General features: G+C 44.7%; 2 protein-coding genes across 10 annotated transcripts in view; both read right to left on the bottom strand.

The window, feature by feature from the left end:
* Positions 1–858: 858 nt before the first annotated feature.
* On the bottom strand, positions 859–1,263 carry LOC108083393 (uncharacterized). Its single transcript, XM_017179144.2, has one exon. The coding sequence runs from the start codon at positions 1,261–1,263 to the stop codon at positions 859–861; it is 405 nt and encodes a 134-aa protein (XP_017034633.1).
* A 5,487-nt stretch (positions 1,264–6,750) lies between these two features.
* The window catches only part of raskol (Ras GTPase-activating protein raskol), a 51,452-nt gene continuing 36,465 nt past the window's right edge, over positions 6,751–21,737 (bottom strand). For 4 of the 9 annotated variants that reach the window (XM_017179200.3, XM_017179201.3, XM_041775110.2 and 1 more), the window contains 5 exons: positions 12,565–12,682; positions 12,343–12,470; positions 7,975–11,562; positions 7,598–7,913; positions 6,751–7,537 (listed from right to left, as the gene is read on the bottom strand). In XM_017179200.3, coding sequence (XP_017034689.1) covers positions 7,282–7,537; positions 7,598–7,913; positions 7,975–11,562; positions 12,343–12,470; positions 12,565–12,682 — 4,406 coding nt within the window. In that variant the 3' untranslated portion in view covers positions 6,751–7,281. Of the gene's footprint in view, positions 7,538–7,597; positions 7,914–7,974; positions 11,563–12,342; positions 12,471–12,564; positions 12,683–18,727; positions 21,391–21,737 lie in introns of those variants that run through there. The other 5 variants (XM_017179202.3, XM_017179203.3, XM_041775111.2 and 2 more) reach the window with 3 other exon arrangements.

The following is a 21,737-nucleotide window of genomic DNA, read 5'->3' as shown; positions in this document are numbered from 1 at the left end:
TTTTCTATGCCGCATTTTTAATTTAATTTTTTGTATTTTTTTATTTATGCTGCCTTCTCCTTCAATATGCAAGCTTAAATTATTTCGTGCGGACTTTGGGCCTCCTGCTCCCGCTGCCGCTCCTGCTCCTGCGCATGTTCATCCTCCCGCTTGCCGGTGATTAATAAAGCCAACACACAACACACACAACAGCTGGCGGCAACAGCCTGGCCAATTCCCAGTTTTCAGTTTGAGTTTTGCCAGTTACCAGTTCCCCTGACCGTTCCCGTTCCCGTTGCCATTCGTGAGAAGAGTCGGGTCTCCTCCTGTCCTCTTCCTCCATCTCCTCCACCGACTTTGCCTTGACTTTCTTTTTTTGTTCGTTATTAACTAATAATCATTTTTGTTTAGCAACAACTAATTGGCAAGTGTTTACACGTTTTCCCTGTTTTCCGGGGCAATTTTGAGACATCGTGGTTAAGGTTTTGAGACATATTTTTATATATTACATTTTGACTTGTTTTTAAACGATTTTTTGTATGGAAAATTAAGGAAAAGGTAGTTGTGAAGATCAAGACAAGGTCCTTCCTTTTCTTAAAGAAAATATTGTATTGAAAAATCCGTGAAGATCCTTTTTTTAGAAGCTGAGTAGCTCCTTCACCGCATTTTCCAAATATTCCATAAAATAACCATTGAAAACCCACAAGCTATACTTTTGTAAATATCTTTTTATTATTTATAACTATAATTAAACATATTTTAAGCTGTACACTTAACGTAGACTATATACAAGTGAGCCGGATAATGATCCGGAAAGTGTTCCGGTTAGTTTTCCAGCTGTGTTACTCCAAGGTATTCCTGTAGAGCTGCTTTTCCCCCTCACTTCTTGACCACCGCATTCCCGCTGGCCGTTGCTGCTTCTGCTGGTGCTTCCTTTTGGAATATCCTGAGGCTATGGTAGGAGCAGGCAACCCGGCAGCCCCGAGTGCAGAACTCCCGATCCGCGCACATCGAGGTGGCCAGACTCTGCTGGACCACGACCAGGACGCGGCAATAGTCGTGGCACATGTAGCACTCCGGCCGAGAGCGGCAGAGAAAGGGTGGCGTAATCACTGGCAGGGACTGGCGATAGCACAGCTCCCGGCACTGGGCGATCCTCTGGGCACGTCCTTGTCCTGGTTCCGGACTTTCAGGGAGGGGTAGAGATGCGCCCAGCGCTTGGCCAGCCAGAATGGCCACAATGATGATGATGGTGATGAAGGTGATCCTGAGTGATGCTGCCATGTTGCCACTCGTATTTGTTAGTTGGATTCGAATAATTCTTGAGATTCTCCTAGAACTCGATGAGTTGTCGCTCGCTTCAGGTTGCCTTGGCTTCTGATTGTCTCTGGTCCAGCGACATGGCCTTTATATATCCCAGGACCCTTTTCATTCACAAAACAGAGAAAGGCGAACGGAAAAACCCCATGATGGACTTACTACCTGGGCCGATCCTTTGGGATCGCCAGGATCAGGTAATTGACAACACGTGTGCGCAACACTTATCGCTCCGAGCTGTTTTCATGAATGACCGGTTTGGGTGGAAAGCCCCTGGAATTTCCCGCCATTGATGCCCGGCTTTAGGTCACAGTTTTTTCCTTTGGATTTTTACCTGCTCCTAAGGGTTAAGGAAACTATGCTCATCCAGGCCGCGCTCTGGCGCCAGCTTCTTCTGTCGGTGACAGTTTTTATTATTGCGTAATACCCTCCGGCGATCCTCGGGCTTGGGCTTTAGGTAAAGCCAGCCCAGACTCAAAGACGAAGCGAGAGTGGACAAACACAGGTTAATTGGGAAAATCATAGGTAAAACCGCACTTAAGGGAGTCCTATTGATAAATGGCAGGACCTGCAGGATGGCAGAAAAGTGTCGCCGCGTTTTTAGTTAAGGAAAAAATAAAATAAAAAGAATACGGAATATTAACAAAACTACTTTACTTTATTTATAAGAAATTCGGTTAAACAAATGTGTTACTATTTTCAAAAAGTTTAAGTTGTTTTTAATAGATTTACATTTGTAGATATAGTTTTACGATTAAATAAATATTAATTCAACCGAAATATACCATTTAAAATATGCCTGCGATTGTTTAAAATTTATAATAATTGTTAATGTGTAAATAAGCATTAAGACATAAAAAAACATTTTTTAAGAAAAATAATTTGTTAAATGGCTCAAATTAAATTGCTTGTACACATTTTTAAACCATTCTTTCGGTAAACTAATTTCTGGTGCCACCTATGAGTGGGCTTAAAACGGAAATGTAAAATACATTTAAAACGAAAAAGTAACACGGAAATGTAAAAGGTAATATTACATGGTTTCCGCGAATCAATGCCAGAGGTCGCCCATGTTCTCTACATGTCCAATGTCTTTGTTTATATAAACTTAGTTTCGTGCACATTTTTTTTTTTATTATATATAAATTATAGATGAGTCTTTGAGTAAAATTGGGTAAGCAGCTTTGTTGAGCTTAGAAAAACGAACTCAGAACCGCTTTCCGAATTGAATTTCATGCATTTTTGGCTGAGCTATGAACCTTTAAAAATTAGGTTTTTTTTCCCAAAAATTATCAAAATAAATCTCGCCCTTTTAAATTTAATTGCAGCAAGCTGCCAGGAACTGAAAGTGGATGCCGATGGCGAGACAGAGGGCGTTGGCAAGGAGGATCAGCACGAGGAGGAGCAGAAGCGGACCAGGTGCTGGGGCAGCACGACGAGGATGCGACCAAGACCGAGCCGAAACCACTGGGAACGACATCCGGCATTCACACATGCCTTTTTTTCTTTTATTTATTTAAAGCTGAAATAAATAAGAAACCTTAAAAATTGTGTTATTTTTAAGTTATGAGGAGGATGCGGTTTTTTTTTTTTTGGGTGGGCTAATTTGGAAAAGCTCAATAGAAGGGCATTCTTGCGGTGGCAAATGAAACAAACATCAAATACAAATATTGCAAAATAGCTAGATGAGCATCACTGGCAGTTAGTGAAATGCCATTTTGTCCCAATGGAGCATCCTAGCCAAATGAGCATCACTGGCAGTTAGTAAGACTCCATTTTGTCCCACTAATGCAAAATATCTAGATGAGCTTCACTGGTAGTTAGTGAGGTGCCATATTGCACCCATAATGAAAAATAGCTAGATGAGCATCACTGGCAGTTAGTGAGATGCCTTTTTCTCCCAATAATGCAAAATAGCTAGATGAGCATCACTGGCAGTTAGTGCGATGCCATTTTGTCCCAATAATGCAAAATATCTAGATGAGCATCATTGGCAAAATATCTAGATGAGCATCATTGGCATAATAGCTAGATGAGCATCACTGGCAGCTAGTGAGATGCCATTTTCTACCAATAATGCAAAAAAATAGCTAGATGAGCATCACTGATGCACATGAGCATCACTGTTGCATATGAGCATCACTGATGCGCATGAGCCAAATTTTTCATTCAATTTGGCCGTTTCCCAAACTGGGGTAACAGGCGAACAGAAACCAGCAGCAAGCAACCGAAAACTGGTATAAACTGTTATAAAACCTTTTGGACAAAAATAATAATTGGTATAAACTGTTATATTTCATTTTATGCATTTATACCTATTTGTTGCCGACAACAACAGCTTGATGGCAACAACAACCTTTTTACAACAACATCCCTACAGCAGCCAATCCAAATTTCCGAACATTTCCATGCAAATTGCCTGTTTCCCAAATTGGAGTAACAGGCGAACAGAAATCAGAAGCAAGCAACTGAAAACTGGTATAAACTGTTATAAAAAGTCCAAGTTTCAAACCATTTAGGAGCCGGCGCAAGTAAGCGGAGACTCAAACCTTTTGAATACAAATTTAGATGTTATTTTACAACTGCACCTGGTCACACTGAAACTGATCGTCGTTAAACTCAAATTCAAATTTGGCAGTTAAATTCAAATTCAAATTTGGCAGTTAAAGTATTAAAAAAAAATGTAAAAAATTCAGAAAAAATTTAAAAATTCAAAAAATTATTTGAAAAATCAGAAAAAAAAAAATAAATTTCGCTTTCAACAGATTTTTCCCCAAACAATCCCAAGGCCCCCAAATAAACCACACAATTCCACATTGATTTCCCTTTTTTTATTGATTCAAATTTGTATGTTCCATCAATTACATTTACACATTTAAAATGTAGTTATAAATATTCCAATACTTTACGCCTGCTGGGCTTCAACTAGCCCGGAGCCAAGATCCGATCACTGCCATCCGCTTGAGCTCCGCCATCCCATCTGCTTGCTCCTCCAGCTTCACCTCTGCCGATCCGATGATCATCAATCAACAATTACAATGATGACTAGGATGAACTTGTGCTTCGCGGATCGTTGTGTCGTTGGTCTTTTCCCTTGGTTTTTGGCCGGGGTGGGTGGTACTGATGAGCGATGGCAATGACGATGGAAAGTCTGTAATTGAAATGAGAAAAACAGCAAAAAAATTAAAAAACTCTGTCAAAAATGCCTTAATTTGCATTCGGAAAGCGGTGTTATGTTAGTTTTTATATGGTTAACAAATCTGCATACTTAGTTAGAAATTCAAAATTTTATCAAATTTTGAGAATTTTAATGATGTAACCCCTTATCGAATTTCGAAAAAATCACAAAAAATTTTTTTTCTCCGGAGTTGGCTTAAACGATTCGCCTGTAGATGCTGATCAAGAATATATATACTTTATAGGCTCGGAAATGATTCCTTCGATTAGTTTTAAGGGGGTCTTCTCATTGGGCAACTTTTTTTTTTCGATTTTTGTTTTTTTGCATTTATTTATAGCTTGGGATGTTGTGTATATGTCCCCAAAAGGACAGCCATTTTTGGGAAGCAAGGTCTTCGCAAAATGGGCTTTTTTCAAACTTTTAACGCGTTTATCTCGAAACCACGTTTTTCGAACTGGCGGCCATGATATCTCCAGTTCAACTGAACCGATTATCATGAAACAAAGTGAAATCTACGCAGAATTGACACCATTCTCGGGTACGGAACAGATTTTTTTTTAATTTTTTTTTTCTATTTTTTTTTACACTAAACTACAAAAAAAAGCCCGAAATCGATTTTTTTTTTTGAATGGCCGCCATTTTGTTTAAAAAAAAATTTTTTTTTTTTTTCCTTTTATTTATTAAGGCATACGGGGAGTGCTGTTTACCCCTTTGTGTCCTTTGTGTCTGTTAATTCAGCCCTAAATCGGGCGCGCCGGCAACCTTATCGGTTAGCATTATCACAATTACAAAAATAGCAGTAACATCACAGTACGATTACATTAAGTGTCTTCCTTCACATTCTGGCCATTGTAGGTCGTCTACTTCTGGCCCCAGGCGACCGAAAAATGAGGTCTCCAGGGTACATCCTCCTCAGTCTTCTGGGGTTTATCCCTCTTGTCAGCCTATTGGCCAGCCAGTTTCGATGCCGCGCCAGTCTGTCATGGTAGCGACTTGATTGCATGCTGATTTCCTCCATCACCAGGGGAAGCTTCAAGTCCTTGCGCAGGGTGGAGTTGCGGACGTACCACTCGCAGCCAGTGATGATTCTGGCTACTCTGTTCTGAGCAGTCTGGATTTTCCGGATCTGGCTATCGCATGTCAGCCCCCAGATCTGGCAACCATATCTCCAGATTGGCGCTATAATCTGCTTATAAATTGTCAGTTTGTTGGCGAGTGACAATTTGCTACGCGAACAGAGTAGCCAGTAGTGCTTCGAAACTGCTGCACGAATGCGGGTTCTGATCGCTGACACATGTTTCGCAAAGATTAGCCTCCTATCTAAGATCACTCCAAGATACTTGGCTTCATTCCTTTGCGATACAGGGGCCTCCTCGATGTAGACTGCTGGCTTCGTTTTTCTGCGTAGTGTAAAGCACACATTGACGGACTTGGCGTTGTTGATGCCAATGTTCCAGCGTCTCGCCCACTCAGCGAACCTGCTTGCGTAGTCCATGATGCCGTCAGCTAAAAACAAGAAAAAAGAATTATAATACCTACCTATAATTAAAAAAAAAAATTAACAAAAAAAAAACTAAAATACCTACCTATAATTAAAAAAAAAATTAACAAAAAATAGTACGTGCACCGCGAAAGTATGCAATTAAAAATGTTCTGCCATTAAAATGCTGCATTTTTTGGGCTGAATTGCCTTTCTACCCAAATAATGGTGAATCTTTTGGGCTAAAATAATAAGGAACAAGCGAGAGTACGCTGATGTGATCTAAAAGTTAGCGCAGACTTATACCCAGACAAAGCTTCAGAAAAATACCGGCAGCTGGCGCTTTCGGGTTTGCTTTTAATGCATAGTTTCAGCAAAAAACCGACAGGTGGAGCGTACTAGCGGGCCCCTGGTGCTGGGCCAATGTGGAGGCCAGGCGTCCGTCCGTTTTCCAAATCTGAGCATAACTGGATGACGAGGTCAACGAGATGGTCAACATCTGCCAGAGCGTGCGGCAGGTGAAGAGTCGCAACGAGATCAGTCCCAGGACATGCTGCGTCGCCACTTGCCACAGATCAAGGTGCTAACGCGCTGTGAGGTCATGGAGCTGGAGCTTATGGACGAGGACGCGAATATTCCACAGAATCAGAACTGGTCAACGAGTTGCAAAAGTATAGCATGCCGCTGGACAACGAAGCCTTTCAGCTGATGACAAACAAGGACACCAAATTTAATTAACACTCCGCTGCATTCTGTTCAGAACTGTAAAAACACAACACATGTATCCATTTTTTTTTTGTCTAACTTTGGTTATAATTTTATTCATTATCTTAAACTTGTTCTTGTTTCTTTCTTCACACTGCCATGCTCTCTCCTCCATTTCAGATCCATTTCGGATTAACTTTCTTCTTTTGTATCTCTACTTTTCAGATTATCTTACTGCTCTGCTTGCCGATAGCTTTTGCTTTTTGCATTTTCACATCTTGGTTGGTTTTTGTTCTTGTTTTGTTTTTAAACATAGATTGAGAAATTATTTATAACTGTATGTGTATGTTATGCGTAATTATATATTATTAAACATGTAGTATAATTTATGTGTAGCATACAAAAAAAAATAGCTAAAAAAAAAATAAACAAAAAAGCCAGAGAACCACGACGGTGTCCCGATGATATAGTTTTATATTCTACGTGTGTGTTTTGTGTACAACGAAAAGATGCCACCGTCAGTATCCTAGGTCTTGGTCTTGGCTTGGGTTGGGGTTGGGGTTGGGGTTGTGGTTTGGGTCTCCTACTGCTTCTCTGTGTCCTCCTTCATCCATCCATCCGCTCACTGTGGCTTCTGGTTCTTTGGTGGTGCTTGGTGCTGCTGCTGTGCCTGCTGTTGCTGCTGCTGCGTCTCGTACCGCTGACGCAGGGCTGTCAGGGCGCTCAGCAACCGGCTATTGGCCGCGTCTAGCGCCGCTATCTGCTGGCCTTGCTCCTCGATGACGCGCTGCTTGTGCGACAGCGCCAGCGACATCTTCAGCTGCTCGCGGCGCAGCTCCTCCTCCATGGTGATGAGTCTGCGGGAGGAATGCAGGTAGCTTTTGATTAAATACATCCATTGAAGGACTCCGAGAGACAACAACTGGTTAGATTCTCACCTGTCGATAATGCTGCGCATCGTGGACTCCGACTGCAGGCTGAGGTTGTTGGTCCCATTGCTGCCGGCGGCGCTGCCCGCCTGTCGCTGCAGGCCGAAGAGCTCGTCCCGCACCTCCGCCTCATCACGGTCGAGGGTGTGTCGCAACGTGTCCAACGTCTGCTGCAGCAGCTGAATCTCTCCGTTCTGGTCGTAGCCGCCCTTGCCTAGTCCCTGCTCTGTGGAGGCGCCATTCCCAGCTCCTCCTCCTCCGCTGCTGCCGCCGCTGCTGCGCAACTGCCTGCGTCGCTTGCCCTCCTGCAACTGATGGCCGTGACCTGGAAAGCCAAGTGAGTAAGTAAAGTAAGTCAACCAGGAGATGGCCACACCACTACTCACCCTCCGTGTCTGTGCTGCTGTCGGACAGCGTGCGCGCAGAGTCCAGGCTGAGGCGCCTCTGGGCCGCCGATGTGGCTGAGCCCACGCTGCCGGTCGCACTGCCGGCATACTGTTTCAGCTCCAGTTCCCGCTCCCGCTGCTGCTGCTGTTGCTGCTGCTGCGGATGCTGGGCATGCTGCTGGTGGTGACCACCGACATAGCCCACATTGCCACTGCTGCCGCCATAGCCGCTGCCGTAGACATCCTCTCGCTTTAATGGCCCATTTAGGCGTCCATAGGCACTGCTGCCATTACCGCTCTTGCCCAGATTCGAGGTGGAGGCCGAGGCCGAGGTGGAGGAACTGCTGCCGCCGCTGAGCGAGCGCTGTGCCTCCAGCTTGCCGGAAATTCCTGCTCCCGCCGCCGCCGCAGCAGCATAACTAAAGTAGTTATCCGCCGACAGTTGCTCATCCGAGGAGCTGGGCGTTAAAGTGGCCGCATCCAGGGTTCCTCCACTGTTGAGGAACGCCGCTCTGGCGGCCACCAAGCCGCCTCCAATGGGCTTGAGTCGGCTGCCAATCTGCTGCTGCAACTGCTGATAGGAAAGGGCTGAGGAGGAGCCACCGCCACCAGTCTGAGGCTGCAGCTGATAGGAGGGATTCTTGAAAGCCAGCGGAGCATTGGGCCCGCTGGCCATTGATGCCTTCAGTTGGCTGCCCACGGGACTGGATGACTGCGAGGGCGAGGGATTGGTGGAGATGCTCTGATAGCCGGAGCTGCAGTGGCTGCTCTTGGCCGAGAGCTGCTCTTTGCCGCTGGCACCTGGCTTGAGGTGTTGTCCTTGTCCTTGTCCCTGTGCCTGTCCCTGTCCCTGCTGCTGTTGCTGTTGTTGCTGGCTCTGACTCTGGCTGTGCCCATGATGGTGATGGTGACTGCCTGGCTCCGCCACATCATGCTCCTCGGCATACTTGAACAGATCGTCAAGATCCTCCAGGTTCTTGGGCATATTCGAGTTGGGATTGAGGTTATTGTTGCGCGCATAGCCGCCCGAATGATCGGGTATTCCCAGATTCAGCTTGTGGTGGCTTCGCCCGCCAGCTGATGGTCCTCCGCCGCCCAAGCTGGACTTCATCATGGGCGTTGGGGATTTGCAGACAAAGGCACTGCTTGTGTCTAGACCGGAGATCTGTATCTGAAACTCACCGTGCATGTCGTCGTAGCTGCCGCTCTGATTGTTGTTGTTGCTGTTGTTGTTATTGCTGATGCTGGTCATCATGGTGGTGGAGCCATTTGGATTCCCATTGCGTGGCAGTGTCCTAGAGCGTGTGCTGGAAGGGGTGCTGGCATCGTAGTCGTTGCCATTGTGGGCCATATAGGGATAGTTCAGGCGATCCATGCGATCCATGCGCTCCATGGTGCTGGAGGCACTCGTCTGAGGAGCCGGCGGGCAGTGATGTTGATGAAGCTGCTGCTGCTGCTGATGGACAAGCTGCTGCTGCTGTTGCTGGTGGCCTGCATGTAGCAGGTTGCTGCTGCTTCCATTGAGCGATGAACTGGCCATGGAGGTCTGCGATTGGGCATGCTGCAGGCCGCCACCGGGCGAGCTCATGTACTGGTTGCTGGCAGCAATCGAGGTTTGGGAGTTGGAGAGCAGCTGCAGCGGATGCTGATGGTGGGGATGCTGTGGCTGCTGCTGTTGCAACTGCTGCTGCTGCTGCTGCTGGAGCAAACCATTAACTGTGGGATCATTGTACCGAAAGATGTTCTTCTCCAGCGAATTGGGCGTGAGCACACCTCGCATGATGCCCCTTTCCGCCGACAAGGGCTTGCTGACAATCGCATGCTGTGGCTGCGCCAGCTGACTCTGGTGCTGGGGCAGCAACTGCTGCTGCTGTTGCTGCTGCTGCTGCTCTGGATTGCTCTGCAAGCCGCCTGGATGGCGATTCTCCTGATTCTCGCTTGCTATCGAGTGCGTGGACGAGGTGGCCGGCAAATAGCCACCGGGTATGGCCACGCCCAGGCTGCCCTGCTCCCGGGCCCTGGTGATCTCGTCCAGAATATGCTGCAGGGGATCCAGCTCGTGCTGCCTGGCCTCCGGCAGCTTGGCCAGACTCTCGCTAAGCAAACTATGCAGAATGGACAGCTGCTTGCCCTGATCTATGTAGCCGGCCCAGTCGAGGATTGAGTCCGGGGCCGGATGCTCTGGCCGCGTCGATATAAACTCCAGAAACTGCTGCATGCGACCGGCCTCCTGTTCGAGGAAGTCATTGAGGAACTCCATAAAGTACTCCTTGCCTTGGAAGCGGGTAAAGTTGGCCAGCGTCTGCAGGGTCTTGGCCACCAGCGTCAAATTGCGGGTGGCCCGCGCCGATGGCAGTTCACTGGTGATATTGAACAGCGACGGCGACAGGATGGCGGGGCAAAGGAAGCGCAGAAAAATGCTAGCCGAGATCAGATTGTCGGCCATATCCTGGCGGCCGAGCAGCTGCAGGCGCTCCCGGAACGTGGCAAAGCAGTTGCGAAGCTGCGGTGGAAAGTGCTTGTGCGACTCGAAGATGCACTGCCAGGCACCGCGCACTGCTCCGCGCAAGGCCGCCTGCTGACGCTGCAACGAGCCCGCCGAGGAGCCACTGGCCTTGGTGGGATCCACCTCGCAGTCGCGCTCCGATTGAATAAGCTCGTTAATGGGCGCCGAGAGCGTGTCCTGGAGATACTGTTCACCGGTCAGCTTCAGGAATGCCTCCATGCTCTTGGTGGCCAGCGAGTTGCCGCGGAAAGTCAGCCTCTGGTCGCCCACGCGCAACAGATCCAGCGCCACGACGTCGGTGAGAAAGGCTCCCGCCAGGCCCTGGGCATGCATCAGCAGTACCAAAGCCTGGCCAATGTCCTCCTTGGCCTTGACGCCAATCACCGGCTCTAAAGTCTCGCAGACGCGCTTATAGTTCTCCTTGAGGTAGGCCAGGAAGTTGGCGTACACATTGATGGGCAGGATGTCGGTGCTTTGGAAGCGACACTTGATCCGCAGCGTTGGCAGCTGTTCCTTATCCTTCGAACCGCTGCCACCGCCACCGGAGGTCCTGCCCAGACTATCGCCCGCCTTGTCGCTTAGAATGGGATACCATTGCTCGCAGGGCAGACGGGAGGTGACATCGTGGATGGGTATCTTGACGGAGCCCACAAACTGGTACTTGTCGCGCTTCTTCTTCTTGTCCACCTCACGGAAAACATTGACCGTAATCACATTGATCTCCGGTATGTCCGGAAAATCAAAGTATTCGCCCCAGAAGAGCAAATCCGTTTGCAGCTTCACCGACGTCCGACCGTACAACGTCTTGTCCAGCTGCAGTTCACAAAAGTAACGCTTTTTGGGCGGCAGATTCTTCGCCTCGTAGACCCACATCTTTAGTGAGTTGTCGGTGCGTCGCGTGTGCTCTGCATTCGGGGCTATCGACTTGCGCAGCGAGTAGATCCACAAATCGCGCTCCTGTCGCGATCCGCACGAGTAGTAACGCTCGCCACGCGGCCCGCCGCGCACCTGGAAGCAGTGGCGCCTGCCCAGCACCGACTGGTGCACCGGTGCCACGCCCACAGCTCCCGTGCAAGAGAGATCTGAAAGGGGGGAGGAGGAGGAGGAGGAAAAAAGGCATATTAATTAGGGCTGGCAGAAAATACGGTATCGATATTTGAGTCTCAGGCTGAGACTCAATCGAAACATTAAAATTATTAATATTAAGACGAGAAATATAATATATCTTTCTTGGAAATAAATATAGAGGTTGTCAGACTGTGTTTGGAATATAATACATATTTGTTTATCGATAAAATAGATAAATAGAATGCGATTAATAGACCTTTCCTGGGTATCGTAATTTCAGTTAGAAGCTAACAAATCAGTGAAGGAGTCATTTCCGACCCTATAAATCATATATATTCTTGATCAGCATTAGCAGCCGAGTCGAATAAGCCATGTTTGGTAGAAAATCGATTTTTTCAAAATTTTATAAGGGGTTACATCATTAAAATAATCAACAAAAAATTAACAAAAAATTTTAATTTTTTTAAATTGCAAATTTTAAATGCCGATTTTTTAGCCTAATAAAAACTAACACAGAGAAGCTTTCCAAATTGAAATCAATGCTTTTTTGACTTAGTTATGGTCTGATATGATATATGATATAATATAAAATGCATTAAGCATTATATTTTGATTTATTTTCTTTTCTTTTATCGATATATATGTATATGTATATATATTTTTGTTCGCACTTTTCCTCTCGATATAATACATCTTGAAGTCTCAGTTAATTAGTTAATAATTAACCCACTTAAAGGGTAAACCAAGTAAGCAGCTGGCATGCAGCTCCATTTAATGGGTTCATTCACACTCACCTATGGTGGACATGACGGCGTGACTGGACAGCAGACTCTCGTGCGAGCGGGAGCCTCTCAGTCCGCCGGAACCTCGCTTGGTTCGCTCCAATTTGGTCACCGACTTGGTACGCTTCAGGGGATTGGATCTGTGTGTCCATGACAAAAAAAAAAAAAAAATAAATAAAAACATAAATCATTTGTAAACATTAGTAAATACAATAAATAACATGAGTAGCTCACTTTTTGGAAAAGAAGTTTGTGAAACGCGAGGTGGTGCTGTCCGTCTGATGCTGTTTGCTGCCCAGTATGGGCGTTGTGGGAGCCGATCCGCGGCGACAGGCCTTCTCATAGGAGGTATCTGCAAAAGAAAGAGCAGGATATGGGCATTAGTAAGGATTATCTCGGGCACAGCTCATACTTGAGTAAAACATATAGTATCTGGGCATTGTTCGAGAGATCACATTGACCCGCCACTCGTTTCAGGTGATTCAGGAAGGTATTTTAATCCGCAAATGATGAATTCCCAGTTCCCAGTCATCGACGTCCATCCTCCCCCGCACTTGTACAACCTTTTCTCCGAGTTCAGTTTCAGTTGTTTTTTTTTTTATTTTTTTTCTGGACTCAGGAAACCTGTTCTTGAACCATCGAAACAAAAGAAAGGAGCAGCTGCTCGATTGAATTTGGCCCAGCTAAGGGTAGAGCCATCACCTGCCGCAAAAAAAGAATAATAACAGCAACAACAACAGCCGGAGACGCCGCTGCCAGTGTAGGAGACATAGAAAACTGACAGGAGCAGGAGCAGGGGCAGGGGCAGGGGCAGGGGCAGGTACCCCTGATCCATGATTCATCATGTGCCTCATTACCGCAGCAGCAGCAGCAAGATGATGCTCTGCACTCCAAGAAAAGTGTCTTATGTTTACAGGTAATTCTATTCTGCGATAAGCAGACCTGTTTTCTTGAATAATGAATAAACTCTCTCCCTCTCTCTATAATTATATGTACATAGTATATATATTTGGTTATAAATAACACATGACTGGCCTTAAGACGTGTTTTTAATATCTATATAAAAATAGACTTTGATAAATTGAATTCACTTTGAGTATAAAAAAAACTAAATAAGTATATGAGAGTATATAAATTTAAGCCAAGTCAAGCTTATTACCTATTCAAAATGTGCCTCAATGCACCTCTTTTCCCTTAGTGCACTCTTCGCTGAAGCTAACCGAAGGAATCTGGGCATCAGAAACCAGTTTTTTACCACCAGAACAAAAAACAAAGCGACCTTGTCGAAGGCAGGCCTGGCCACCTACAATGTTGACCGGAAAAAAGGGTGAACCCAGGGAAGCCACTCTGGCTCTGACTCATCCAGAGTTAGAGCAAACATAATTTTAAACGTTCATTTTCCTTCTTTTTTTATAAGGAGTTGACATGCAAGGGTTGAGGTTGATTCCCAGTAGGGAATCTCTTCCGCTTTTCAGATGCAAACAGATACCTCGCATTCATTCATTCAGAAAAATCGTATAAAAAGAATAAGAAATTGTGTCATCTTGGGTTTCTTCTGTGGCATTCAAAATGTAGACAACGCACGAGTATAATATATTCCTATATAAGATCAAAACTCGTTGATGATGAGCAACTGTATCATCATCTTAATCTCGCCACCGACTGGCGTGGCGTGCAAAACAAACAAACGAGACGAGAAAAAAAAATGATGTTTAGGTATATAAATAATGAAAAAAAAAGGAAGGTGAGGAGACGAATATGGCGCATTTATACCTATTTCGTACAAGGTGGGTGTTCCACGCCCCCAGAGCTAGATATGCCAAATCTAGAATAGGCATGCCAAGCTTTGAATTTACAAAAGCACGAAAGCATGAAATCACAGAAGCAAAAAGCAAGCTCTGGTGAAAAAGGATTGCCTTTTTATATATGTATATATATAAAGGGGAGAGCCAGGAAATAGATTTAATGACCAGAGAAACTCTGGAAATGTGCCACAACAAAACTAGCAGCTTATCATATTTCCAAAGCATAACTTATAATGCTTTATTACAATGATTTTCTCATAATGCATAGCAATCATGATGTTCCCAAGTTCTGATTGATGGATAATGCCAGCAGAAGCAGAAGCAGTCTCCCTCATAAATAAATATGTTCTCTGTGATCGATGTTTGACCCTCCCCAGAAGAGAGTTCAACAACTGATAAAGTCTTTAATAAAGCACATACACTCGCACACACATTCCCCTCAAAACTGTTGCCTAAATTATTTAGTTGGTTTTCAACATAAAACCCATAATAGCTGAGAATACCAATTTTGGGAGCTTACTATATGATATAGGTGGGCCGAGATATCACTTACATATAAAGCAGGGCGATGAAGTCAGACGGAGATCAGGTTGGAAGCCCTATATAGTAGTACTATTATGTGTGTTTGCAATAATACATTTTTTATTTTTTGGCCAGATGAGATGATGACCGACCTCCGAGTTCACCGCAGAGATCATCTCATGATCATGATGATGAAACTCTACTGCCAAAAGATATTGCTCATCGCTTGACTCATAATAATTCTTTGTCTCTTTGGGTTTATTTGATTTTTATACCCTTGCAGGGTATTATAATTTCAGTCAGAAGTTTGCAACGCAGTGAAGGAGACGTTTCCGACCCTATAAAGTATATATATTCTTGATCAGCATCAACAGCCGAGTCGATCTAGCCATGTCCGTCTGTCCGTCTGTCCGTCTGTCCGTCTGTCTGTCTGTCCGTCTGTCTGTCTGTCCGTCTGTCTGTCTGTCTGTTTCTACGCAAACTAGTCCCTCAGTTTTAAAGCTATCTGAATGAAACTTTGCATATAGTCTTCTATATGCTCTCACTGCTATATATGTCGGAACGGGCCGGATCGGACGACTATATCGTATAGCTGCCATACAAATGTTCGATATATTTGTAGAAAAAAAATTATAACTTTGCTGTTTTTCAACATTTTTGCACCATTTTATATGGCCATTTAGATATGGCTTTTTTATATTATTTTAGAATTTTGGTAAAAATTTTATGAAAATCGGACGACTATATGATATAGCTGCCATAGGAACGATCGAGAAATAAATAGGAAAAAAAATTATAGCTTCGTTGTTTTTTATCGTATGTTTATCTACTCTGAGATATAAGCTTTTTTTATTATTCTAGAATTTTGGTATAAATTTCATGAAAATCGGACAACTATATCTTATAGCTGCCATAGAAGCGATCGGTAAATGTATATAATATATAAAGTTGGGAATGTAAAACTGTAACTGTCAAACTGTAAACATAATAAGTATAGGTAAAATGTAATGAAACTCTGTTTTGTGAGCGTTTTCAGCATTTAAATCTATAATATAAACATCGAAACCATTCTGCAAGGGTATACAAACTTCGGCGTGCCGAAGTTAGCTTCCTTTCTTGTTTTTTTGTATTTTCGGGTTTCCCTAAGAGACACATGCAATTAAAACGGCCAAGTGAAAGCGATCGGTAGTATATCGCCTCGTATCGGATGGGATTTATGGAATACCTTCTTTTCGGATCCCTCAGGCGGATGCTAACTGTGCGATAGGGTCAGCTCAATTATCGGCGCGTTAAGTAAACCAAAGACGGAGACGGAGACCAAGACAACGCGCCATGTGTGGAGAGTGGATAGTGGAGAGTGGAAAAGAAAATGCGTACAAGACTCCCCGTATCTCACGATCCGTCAGCGGGGCTTTGATAAATGGAACTACCACCACGATCGTGGCAGATAAATTGCTGCAGCCGTATCGCTCTTCTTCGGCTGAGAGCTATAGATAAGGAAGCGTGTTGATCAATAAACCAATTTTATACATTTGATTTTCGAACATTCTCAAAATCATAAATATGCCACATTCATTCTCCCTATCAACTGCAAACATACATATTATTTATTTTTCATTTGTATCTCTGGACTAGAAGAAGGCGCTCCGCGTTCGTTAGCTACAAAAGCAAACCTTATCACATTACAAATAGAAATGCAACTGCAAGGCGGCAAACAACTACAAACTGACTGCGTCACAAATCTTTTTCAGTTTCACAGTGAAAATAATTTAAAGAGTTTGATCTTTAAGCCACATAAATTAAGTTCAAGAAACAGTAGATAATTGTTTGAGAATTAGGCATTTGTTTTAAGTCTCATCAGTATGTATTTTGCTGTGGTTATATAATAATTTGTACAGCTTATATATGGATTTTAATTTAAATAATAATTTCTAACTATTGAATTTCATATAAATCCCTTTTTAAGAAAATTAAATGGAATAAAATGACAAATGCTAGGTTTTAAAAATCACAAAAAAATTAAATTTTAACAAATTTAAAGAATTTCCAACCGTCTTTAGAGCTCAAATAAAATCTACAATTATTATTATTTTTTTACTCATTATTTATCAACTATATAAACAATTATTTGCAGTGCATCAGCAAATAATGCCAGCAACAAATTTGAGTTTTAAAATAAAGCCGCTTGTTTGTTTGGCATTCTCCGCTCTCTTTCTCTTCCCACCGCTCTCGCTCTCTATTCCGCCCGCTTCCCAAAAACTGGTTTCTTGTGCGGGTGTGTGTGAATCATAATAAAATAACAACAATATCCAGAAGAAACAGCAACGAAATTGAAATTGTAGCCAAAGCGAGAGAGAGAATGGGAGACGACGATGCCGCACAGTGGGATGATCATTGCTGCAGTGTGACCATTTAAATGATTGCCAATCGAATTGGCCACACTTCCTCCGATCATAATGGCAATCGATGAGCTCTTTAACGGTACCACTGCCGCCTGCCTCTCACTCGAACTCATTGAAATGCAATGAGCTTGACCACCATTGGGCCATCCATCCCTGCCGTTCCAAGTATAGAAAACCGATTCCGATTCACAGCGGGAATAACTCAAGAAGTCACCGTCACCGGGGCGACGTCGCCAATGGACAAAACACCAACAGCGTTCTTGGAATACAAAATCGAAATGCAAGAGGATGCCCCGATGTACACACCAACATAGATATATCTACACACACGTATTGCCACTCAAGTAGTTGATTTTCCAATCACTTTCGGATCGGTTCATACGGGGTTCACTAGTTCTACACGGAAAGAAAATCTACAAAGGGATCTCGATTATATTCCAAGAAATTATAATTATAATTTATTATTAAAAAATATATATATATAAATCAAGAACTTTATCTTTATATTCTAAGTATAGTTCTGCAGGGCCCACAGTGCGACGCTTCACTGCCTTCCCGGGGCCATCAAATTGAGCTACAATTGAGCCACACAATTGGGCTACGTTCCAAAAGAATACACATACATGTACATAAATAAATATATATATGTACATATATATGTATATATATATATATCTTCTCAAATAGGTGTCGGAGTGGGGGAGGGTGGGTTCACCTTTGATCGTGTGTAAATAAAGTAGCTAGCCGGCTTGATGATGGCAAACGTCGCAAAAGAAACGCACAGGAAGGCTTAATAACGACGACGCCGCCAGTAAGTGTGAACAAAACACACAGAGAAGGAGCCATTGTACAGCTGCGACCACTGTAATAGCTGCCTTTCAAAAAACCTCGAAACATCTGGCCGTAAAATACTAGCCATTAAACAGTTTGTAATTAACGAGCTAAGCATGGCTTTGTGTAGGAAAATGTCCCTGAAAAAGGGGTCCTTGGTAGATTTAAAAGATAACTGATCAGTCATTGACTAATGTATTTTTTTATTATTAAGTATTTCCTTATAAATATATGTTGTTCCGCGGGTTCAACAGAGGGTTCACCTTTACCAAATTGCTGATCAAACTCAATTGCAAGACCCTTTCTTCTGTTCTTTGGCAATTTGTTTGGAAAAAACGACACAATGAAACTCCTATACCTCACATTGACATAATCCCTTAACCCATTCTTTGTGATTAGTTTCTGAAAATGTAGAACCATAATTATACCTATTGATTTCGCCCAATTAGTTCTAAAAGTTAAAAGAACCCCATTTTATATACTTCTTATCAAGATATTTGCTTAAATTTCAAAACGATATTTGTTTAAAAACGACACAAGGTACTACCACTTTGACCCATACTGTTTCTGTTTAGGGAAGGGGAGGGGACCTTATCTTATCGTGACCCTGGTGTAGATAGGGGAATACCAAACGCGATCGCCGTTGTTCGATATAAAAAAGGAAAAACAAAAATTTTACAAAGAACCTGGGGGGATCGTGTGCAATCGAGTCGAAAGGAAAGCGCTATGTATGGTATTCGGGGGATCGATCGCAAAAAGGGGTTGGTTTTGGCACAGGAAATACTTTCGTAAGCCCTGCCAGCGCTTTATTTCTGTTTTTGGGGCGAAGAGACATACCAGAATGATGTCCCGCATCGTCCTCCGTCGCCGTTATGGTCCCTGTAGTGGTCTCATTTTCCGTGGCCACCGAAAGGTCTGCTCCGGCTGCCAATGTAGATGCCATGTGGATGGCCAGATCCTTGATCTTGAAGCGTTCGCAGATAAGCTCCTCGCAGTGATCCGCCTGAAAGTAGCAGTTCAGCTCGTCCAGGCTCAACGGACAGACATCGTAGGTCTGATAGAAGTGTTTGCCCCAGCTGCCCTGATTGCTGCCACTGGATGAGTCTCCGCCACCAGCACAGCTGGTGGACAGTACCCCGCCCGAATGCATGTGCATTCCAACCGAATTGCCTCCTCCTCCTCCTCCTCCGCTGCTAGCAAACGATGACGAAGTGCCCGCTATCGATCCTCCCTGGCTCGGTTTCAGCAAACTATTGCTTCTGGCCACCTTGGTGGAGTTGGCCCGTCGTATGAAGCTCAGGGACTTCTTGGGCGGTGAGCATATAGCCGGTGTGGCTGGATCCGCCTGCAGTTTGGGCGTGGACTTGAGCAGGAATAGATTTTTGGGCGGAAAACTGTGCGTCAGAATGGAGGTGGCCGAGCAGCTGGTTTGCAGTTTATACGGCGACGATGAGACGGCGCCACCGGCACCGGAAATGTGTGTGGTGGTGCTGCCGCCAAACAGCTGGCGGTGCTGCTGATGCAAGTGATGTTGCTGCTGTTGCAGTTTTTCCTGCTTTTCCCGCTTCTTTTCGAGCTCATCCAGAGCGGCGGCCTCGCGTAAAACAACTGACGGCGATAGGTTTTGCGGCAGGGTCTTTGATTTCGCACGGAGCGTAATCAGCGTCGTCGTCGTAGTCGTTGTCGTCGTTGACGACGATGACGACGTCGTCGCCGTCGATGAGGTATTGTTGATATTGATATTGTTATTAATATTATTATTATTATTATTGTTTGCCAAACCCCGTTCTACGGTGGGCAGCGGCACGGCCAGTATGTTTGTCCGCGATCGAGACTTCATTAGCTTGATGGGCGTCGAGGTGTTGGTCTGCATGCGACTGATCTCTGAGTCATCGTCGTAGTCGGCGGCGGCGGCGCCAGCGGTATTAGTGGCTTCCGCCTGGGACAAGGCCTGCATCTTGGGCGGCGTGGCCAGGACAATGTCATGCTCCTCATTAAAATGACTCCTGGGAGCTGCTCCAGCAGCAGCAGGAGTTGGGCCCGAAGCTGGTGCCGGACCAGTAGCAGCAGCAGCAGAATCCGAATCGCTGGGCTTGAAGATACTAACGTTGAGGACTATGCCATACCGCTTGAGCTTCGATGGCGAGGCAGCATTACTGGTGTTGAGGGACTTGAGCAGTAGCTCCCGGTGGCGAGCCTCCGTGGAGCTCTCCTCATCCTCATCGGTATCGGAATATTGGGCATTCGTTTCGCTGCCACTGATGCTCCAGTTGAAGCCGCAAGGTGGCGACATCTTGGCCGGCGTTGCACCTTTCCGCTCGAACAGAGCACTCACCTTGGCCACGCCGCTCTTCACCGAACTGGACTTGCGCAGGCTATAGCTTTTGGTCGATTTAGTTTCGGAATTGGTAAGGGAATTGGTTAGGGAATTTGTGGTGCTGCTCAGGCTAGAGTTGCTGCCCGATTTTTGGTGGTGGTGGTGCTGCTGCTGCTGGTGCTCCTCCTCGTCGTCTTCAATCACCAAAGGCACATAGAATGTGGAGCGGCGACGTTGCGATTTTTCTTCCGGTGTAGCCACCACCACTACGGCCTGCGTCTCGCTCTGCTCAGCAGGGTTAGCTGTTGTTATGTCTGCTACTGTATTTAGCGCTGTTGTTGTTCCTGCTGCTGCTGCGCTTGCCTGCAACATTTTGTGCTCGTTTTCGTTGGCTTTTTATTTACCCAACATCCTAGCTACATAGTTGGTTTAAATGTCTCTCAGTGTAGTGCATATACACATACTCCAAAGAGGAGTAGCAAGAGAGGGACAGAGAGAGTGCGATGCTTCTCCTCCTCTCCTTTTTGCTGACACTGCTGCTGCTGCTTCTTTTTATTCTGCTGCTGCTGCTGGCTCTTCTCGAATTGTATTTATTTTCCTTCTTCTTGTATTACTTTACTGTTTTTGTTGTTGTTTTTTGTGTGCGTTTGTCGCTTGGCTTATAAAAATTATGCGCTCAAGTGCATTTCCGCGTTTTTTTTTCTCCTCTCCACTCTCTTTGTATATCTGCAGTTTTTTTCGCTTCACGCGCCCGTTGTTGTTATTTTATCGCCGTTTCGCATCACATTGTCGCTTGGTTAAGTTTTTCTTTATTTATTTCTTTTTTGTTTAGTTTTCGGTTTTTAGTTGCAGCTACACCACACACACAAACACACTTGCCCGCACCACGCACGCGAGGGAGGGAGACGGCTGCACTAATACACACGCACGCCACAGATGCTGGTCAAACGCATTTTTTGTGTGTGCAGGAATGCGTTTTTTTTTTCGTTGGTGGTGTTGCAGGGGAAGGGTAGAAATCTTTTGATCTCGCCTTAGTTAAAACACTTTAACAAAATTCAACAGTTACTAAAAACAAACAAAAAAAAAAGTGGAGTACAGGATAACAAACAAGAAGAAGGCAATTTATCCGAAATTTACAATTAAATAAAAAGCGACGCGAGAGCGCGTTCTCGTCGTTTTCCCGTTTCGATCCCGATAACGATTAGAGCCAAAGCGATTGCACACCTCCGCCGCCGCTCTTCTCCGATAATTTCAGTTTAAAATCGATCACAATCGGTGGTTTAAAACTTTGCTAAGAACCCAGCGCGGCTTCTTTGTTAAATTGTATAAATAAACAGATTCCAAATAGAGTGAACTAAGGCAAAAGCGCGCACTCGGATGCTAATTCTTTATACAGAAACTGTGTGGTGCCACAATAAAAACCGGTTTCAAATCAAGCATACAAAAATACACTAAAAATAACCTAAGCCACGATCGACTCGATTGCTGACTGCGCTCGATTTTAGCCGAGGCTTAAACCATAAACAAATG

Source organism: Drosophila kikkawai, chromosome X, assembly GCF_030179895.1.
Source record: "Drosophila kikkawai strain 14028-0561.14 chromosome X, DkikHiC1v2, whole genome shotgun sequence".
In the NCBI taxonomy this organism is placed as follows: Eukaryota; Metazoa; Arthropoda; class Insecta; order Diptera; family Drosophilidae; genus Drosophila; species Drosophila kikkawai.
Note: the sequence above shows the minus strand (reverse complement) of the source record. Positions and strands in the feature narration are given on the sequence as shown.

Bases quoted from the DNA above. Each gene is read 5' to 3' on its own strand.
- LOC108083393 (XM_017179144.2), bottom strand. From the start codon at position 1,263: ATGGCAGCATCACTCAGGATCACCTTCATCACCATCATCATCATTGTG.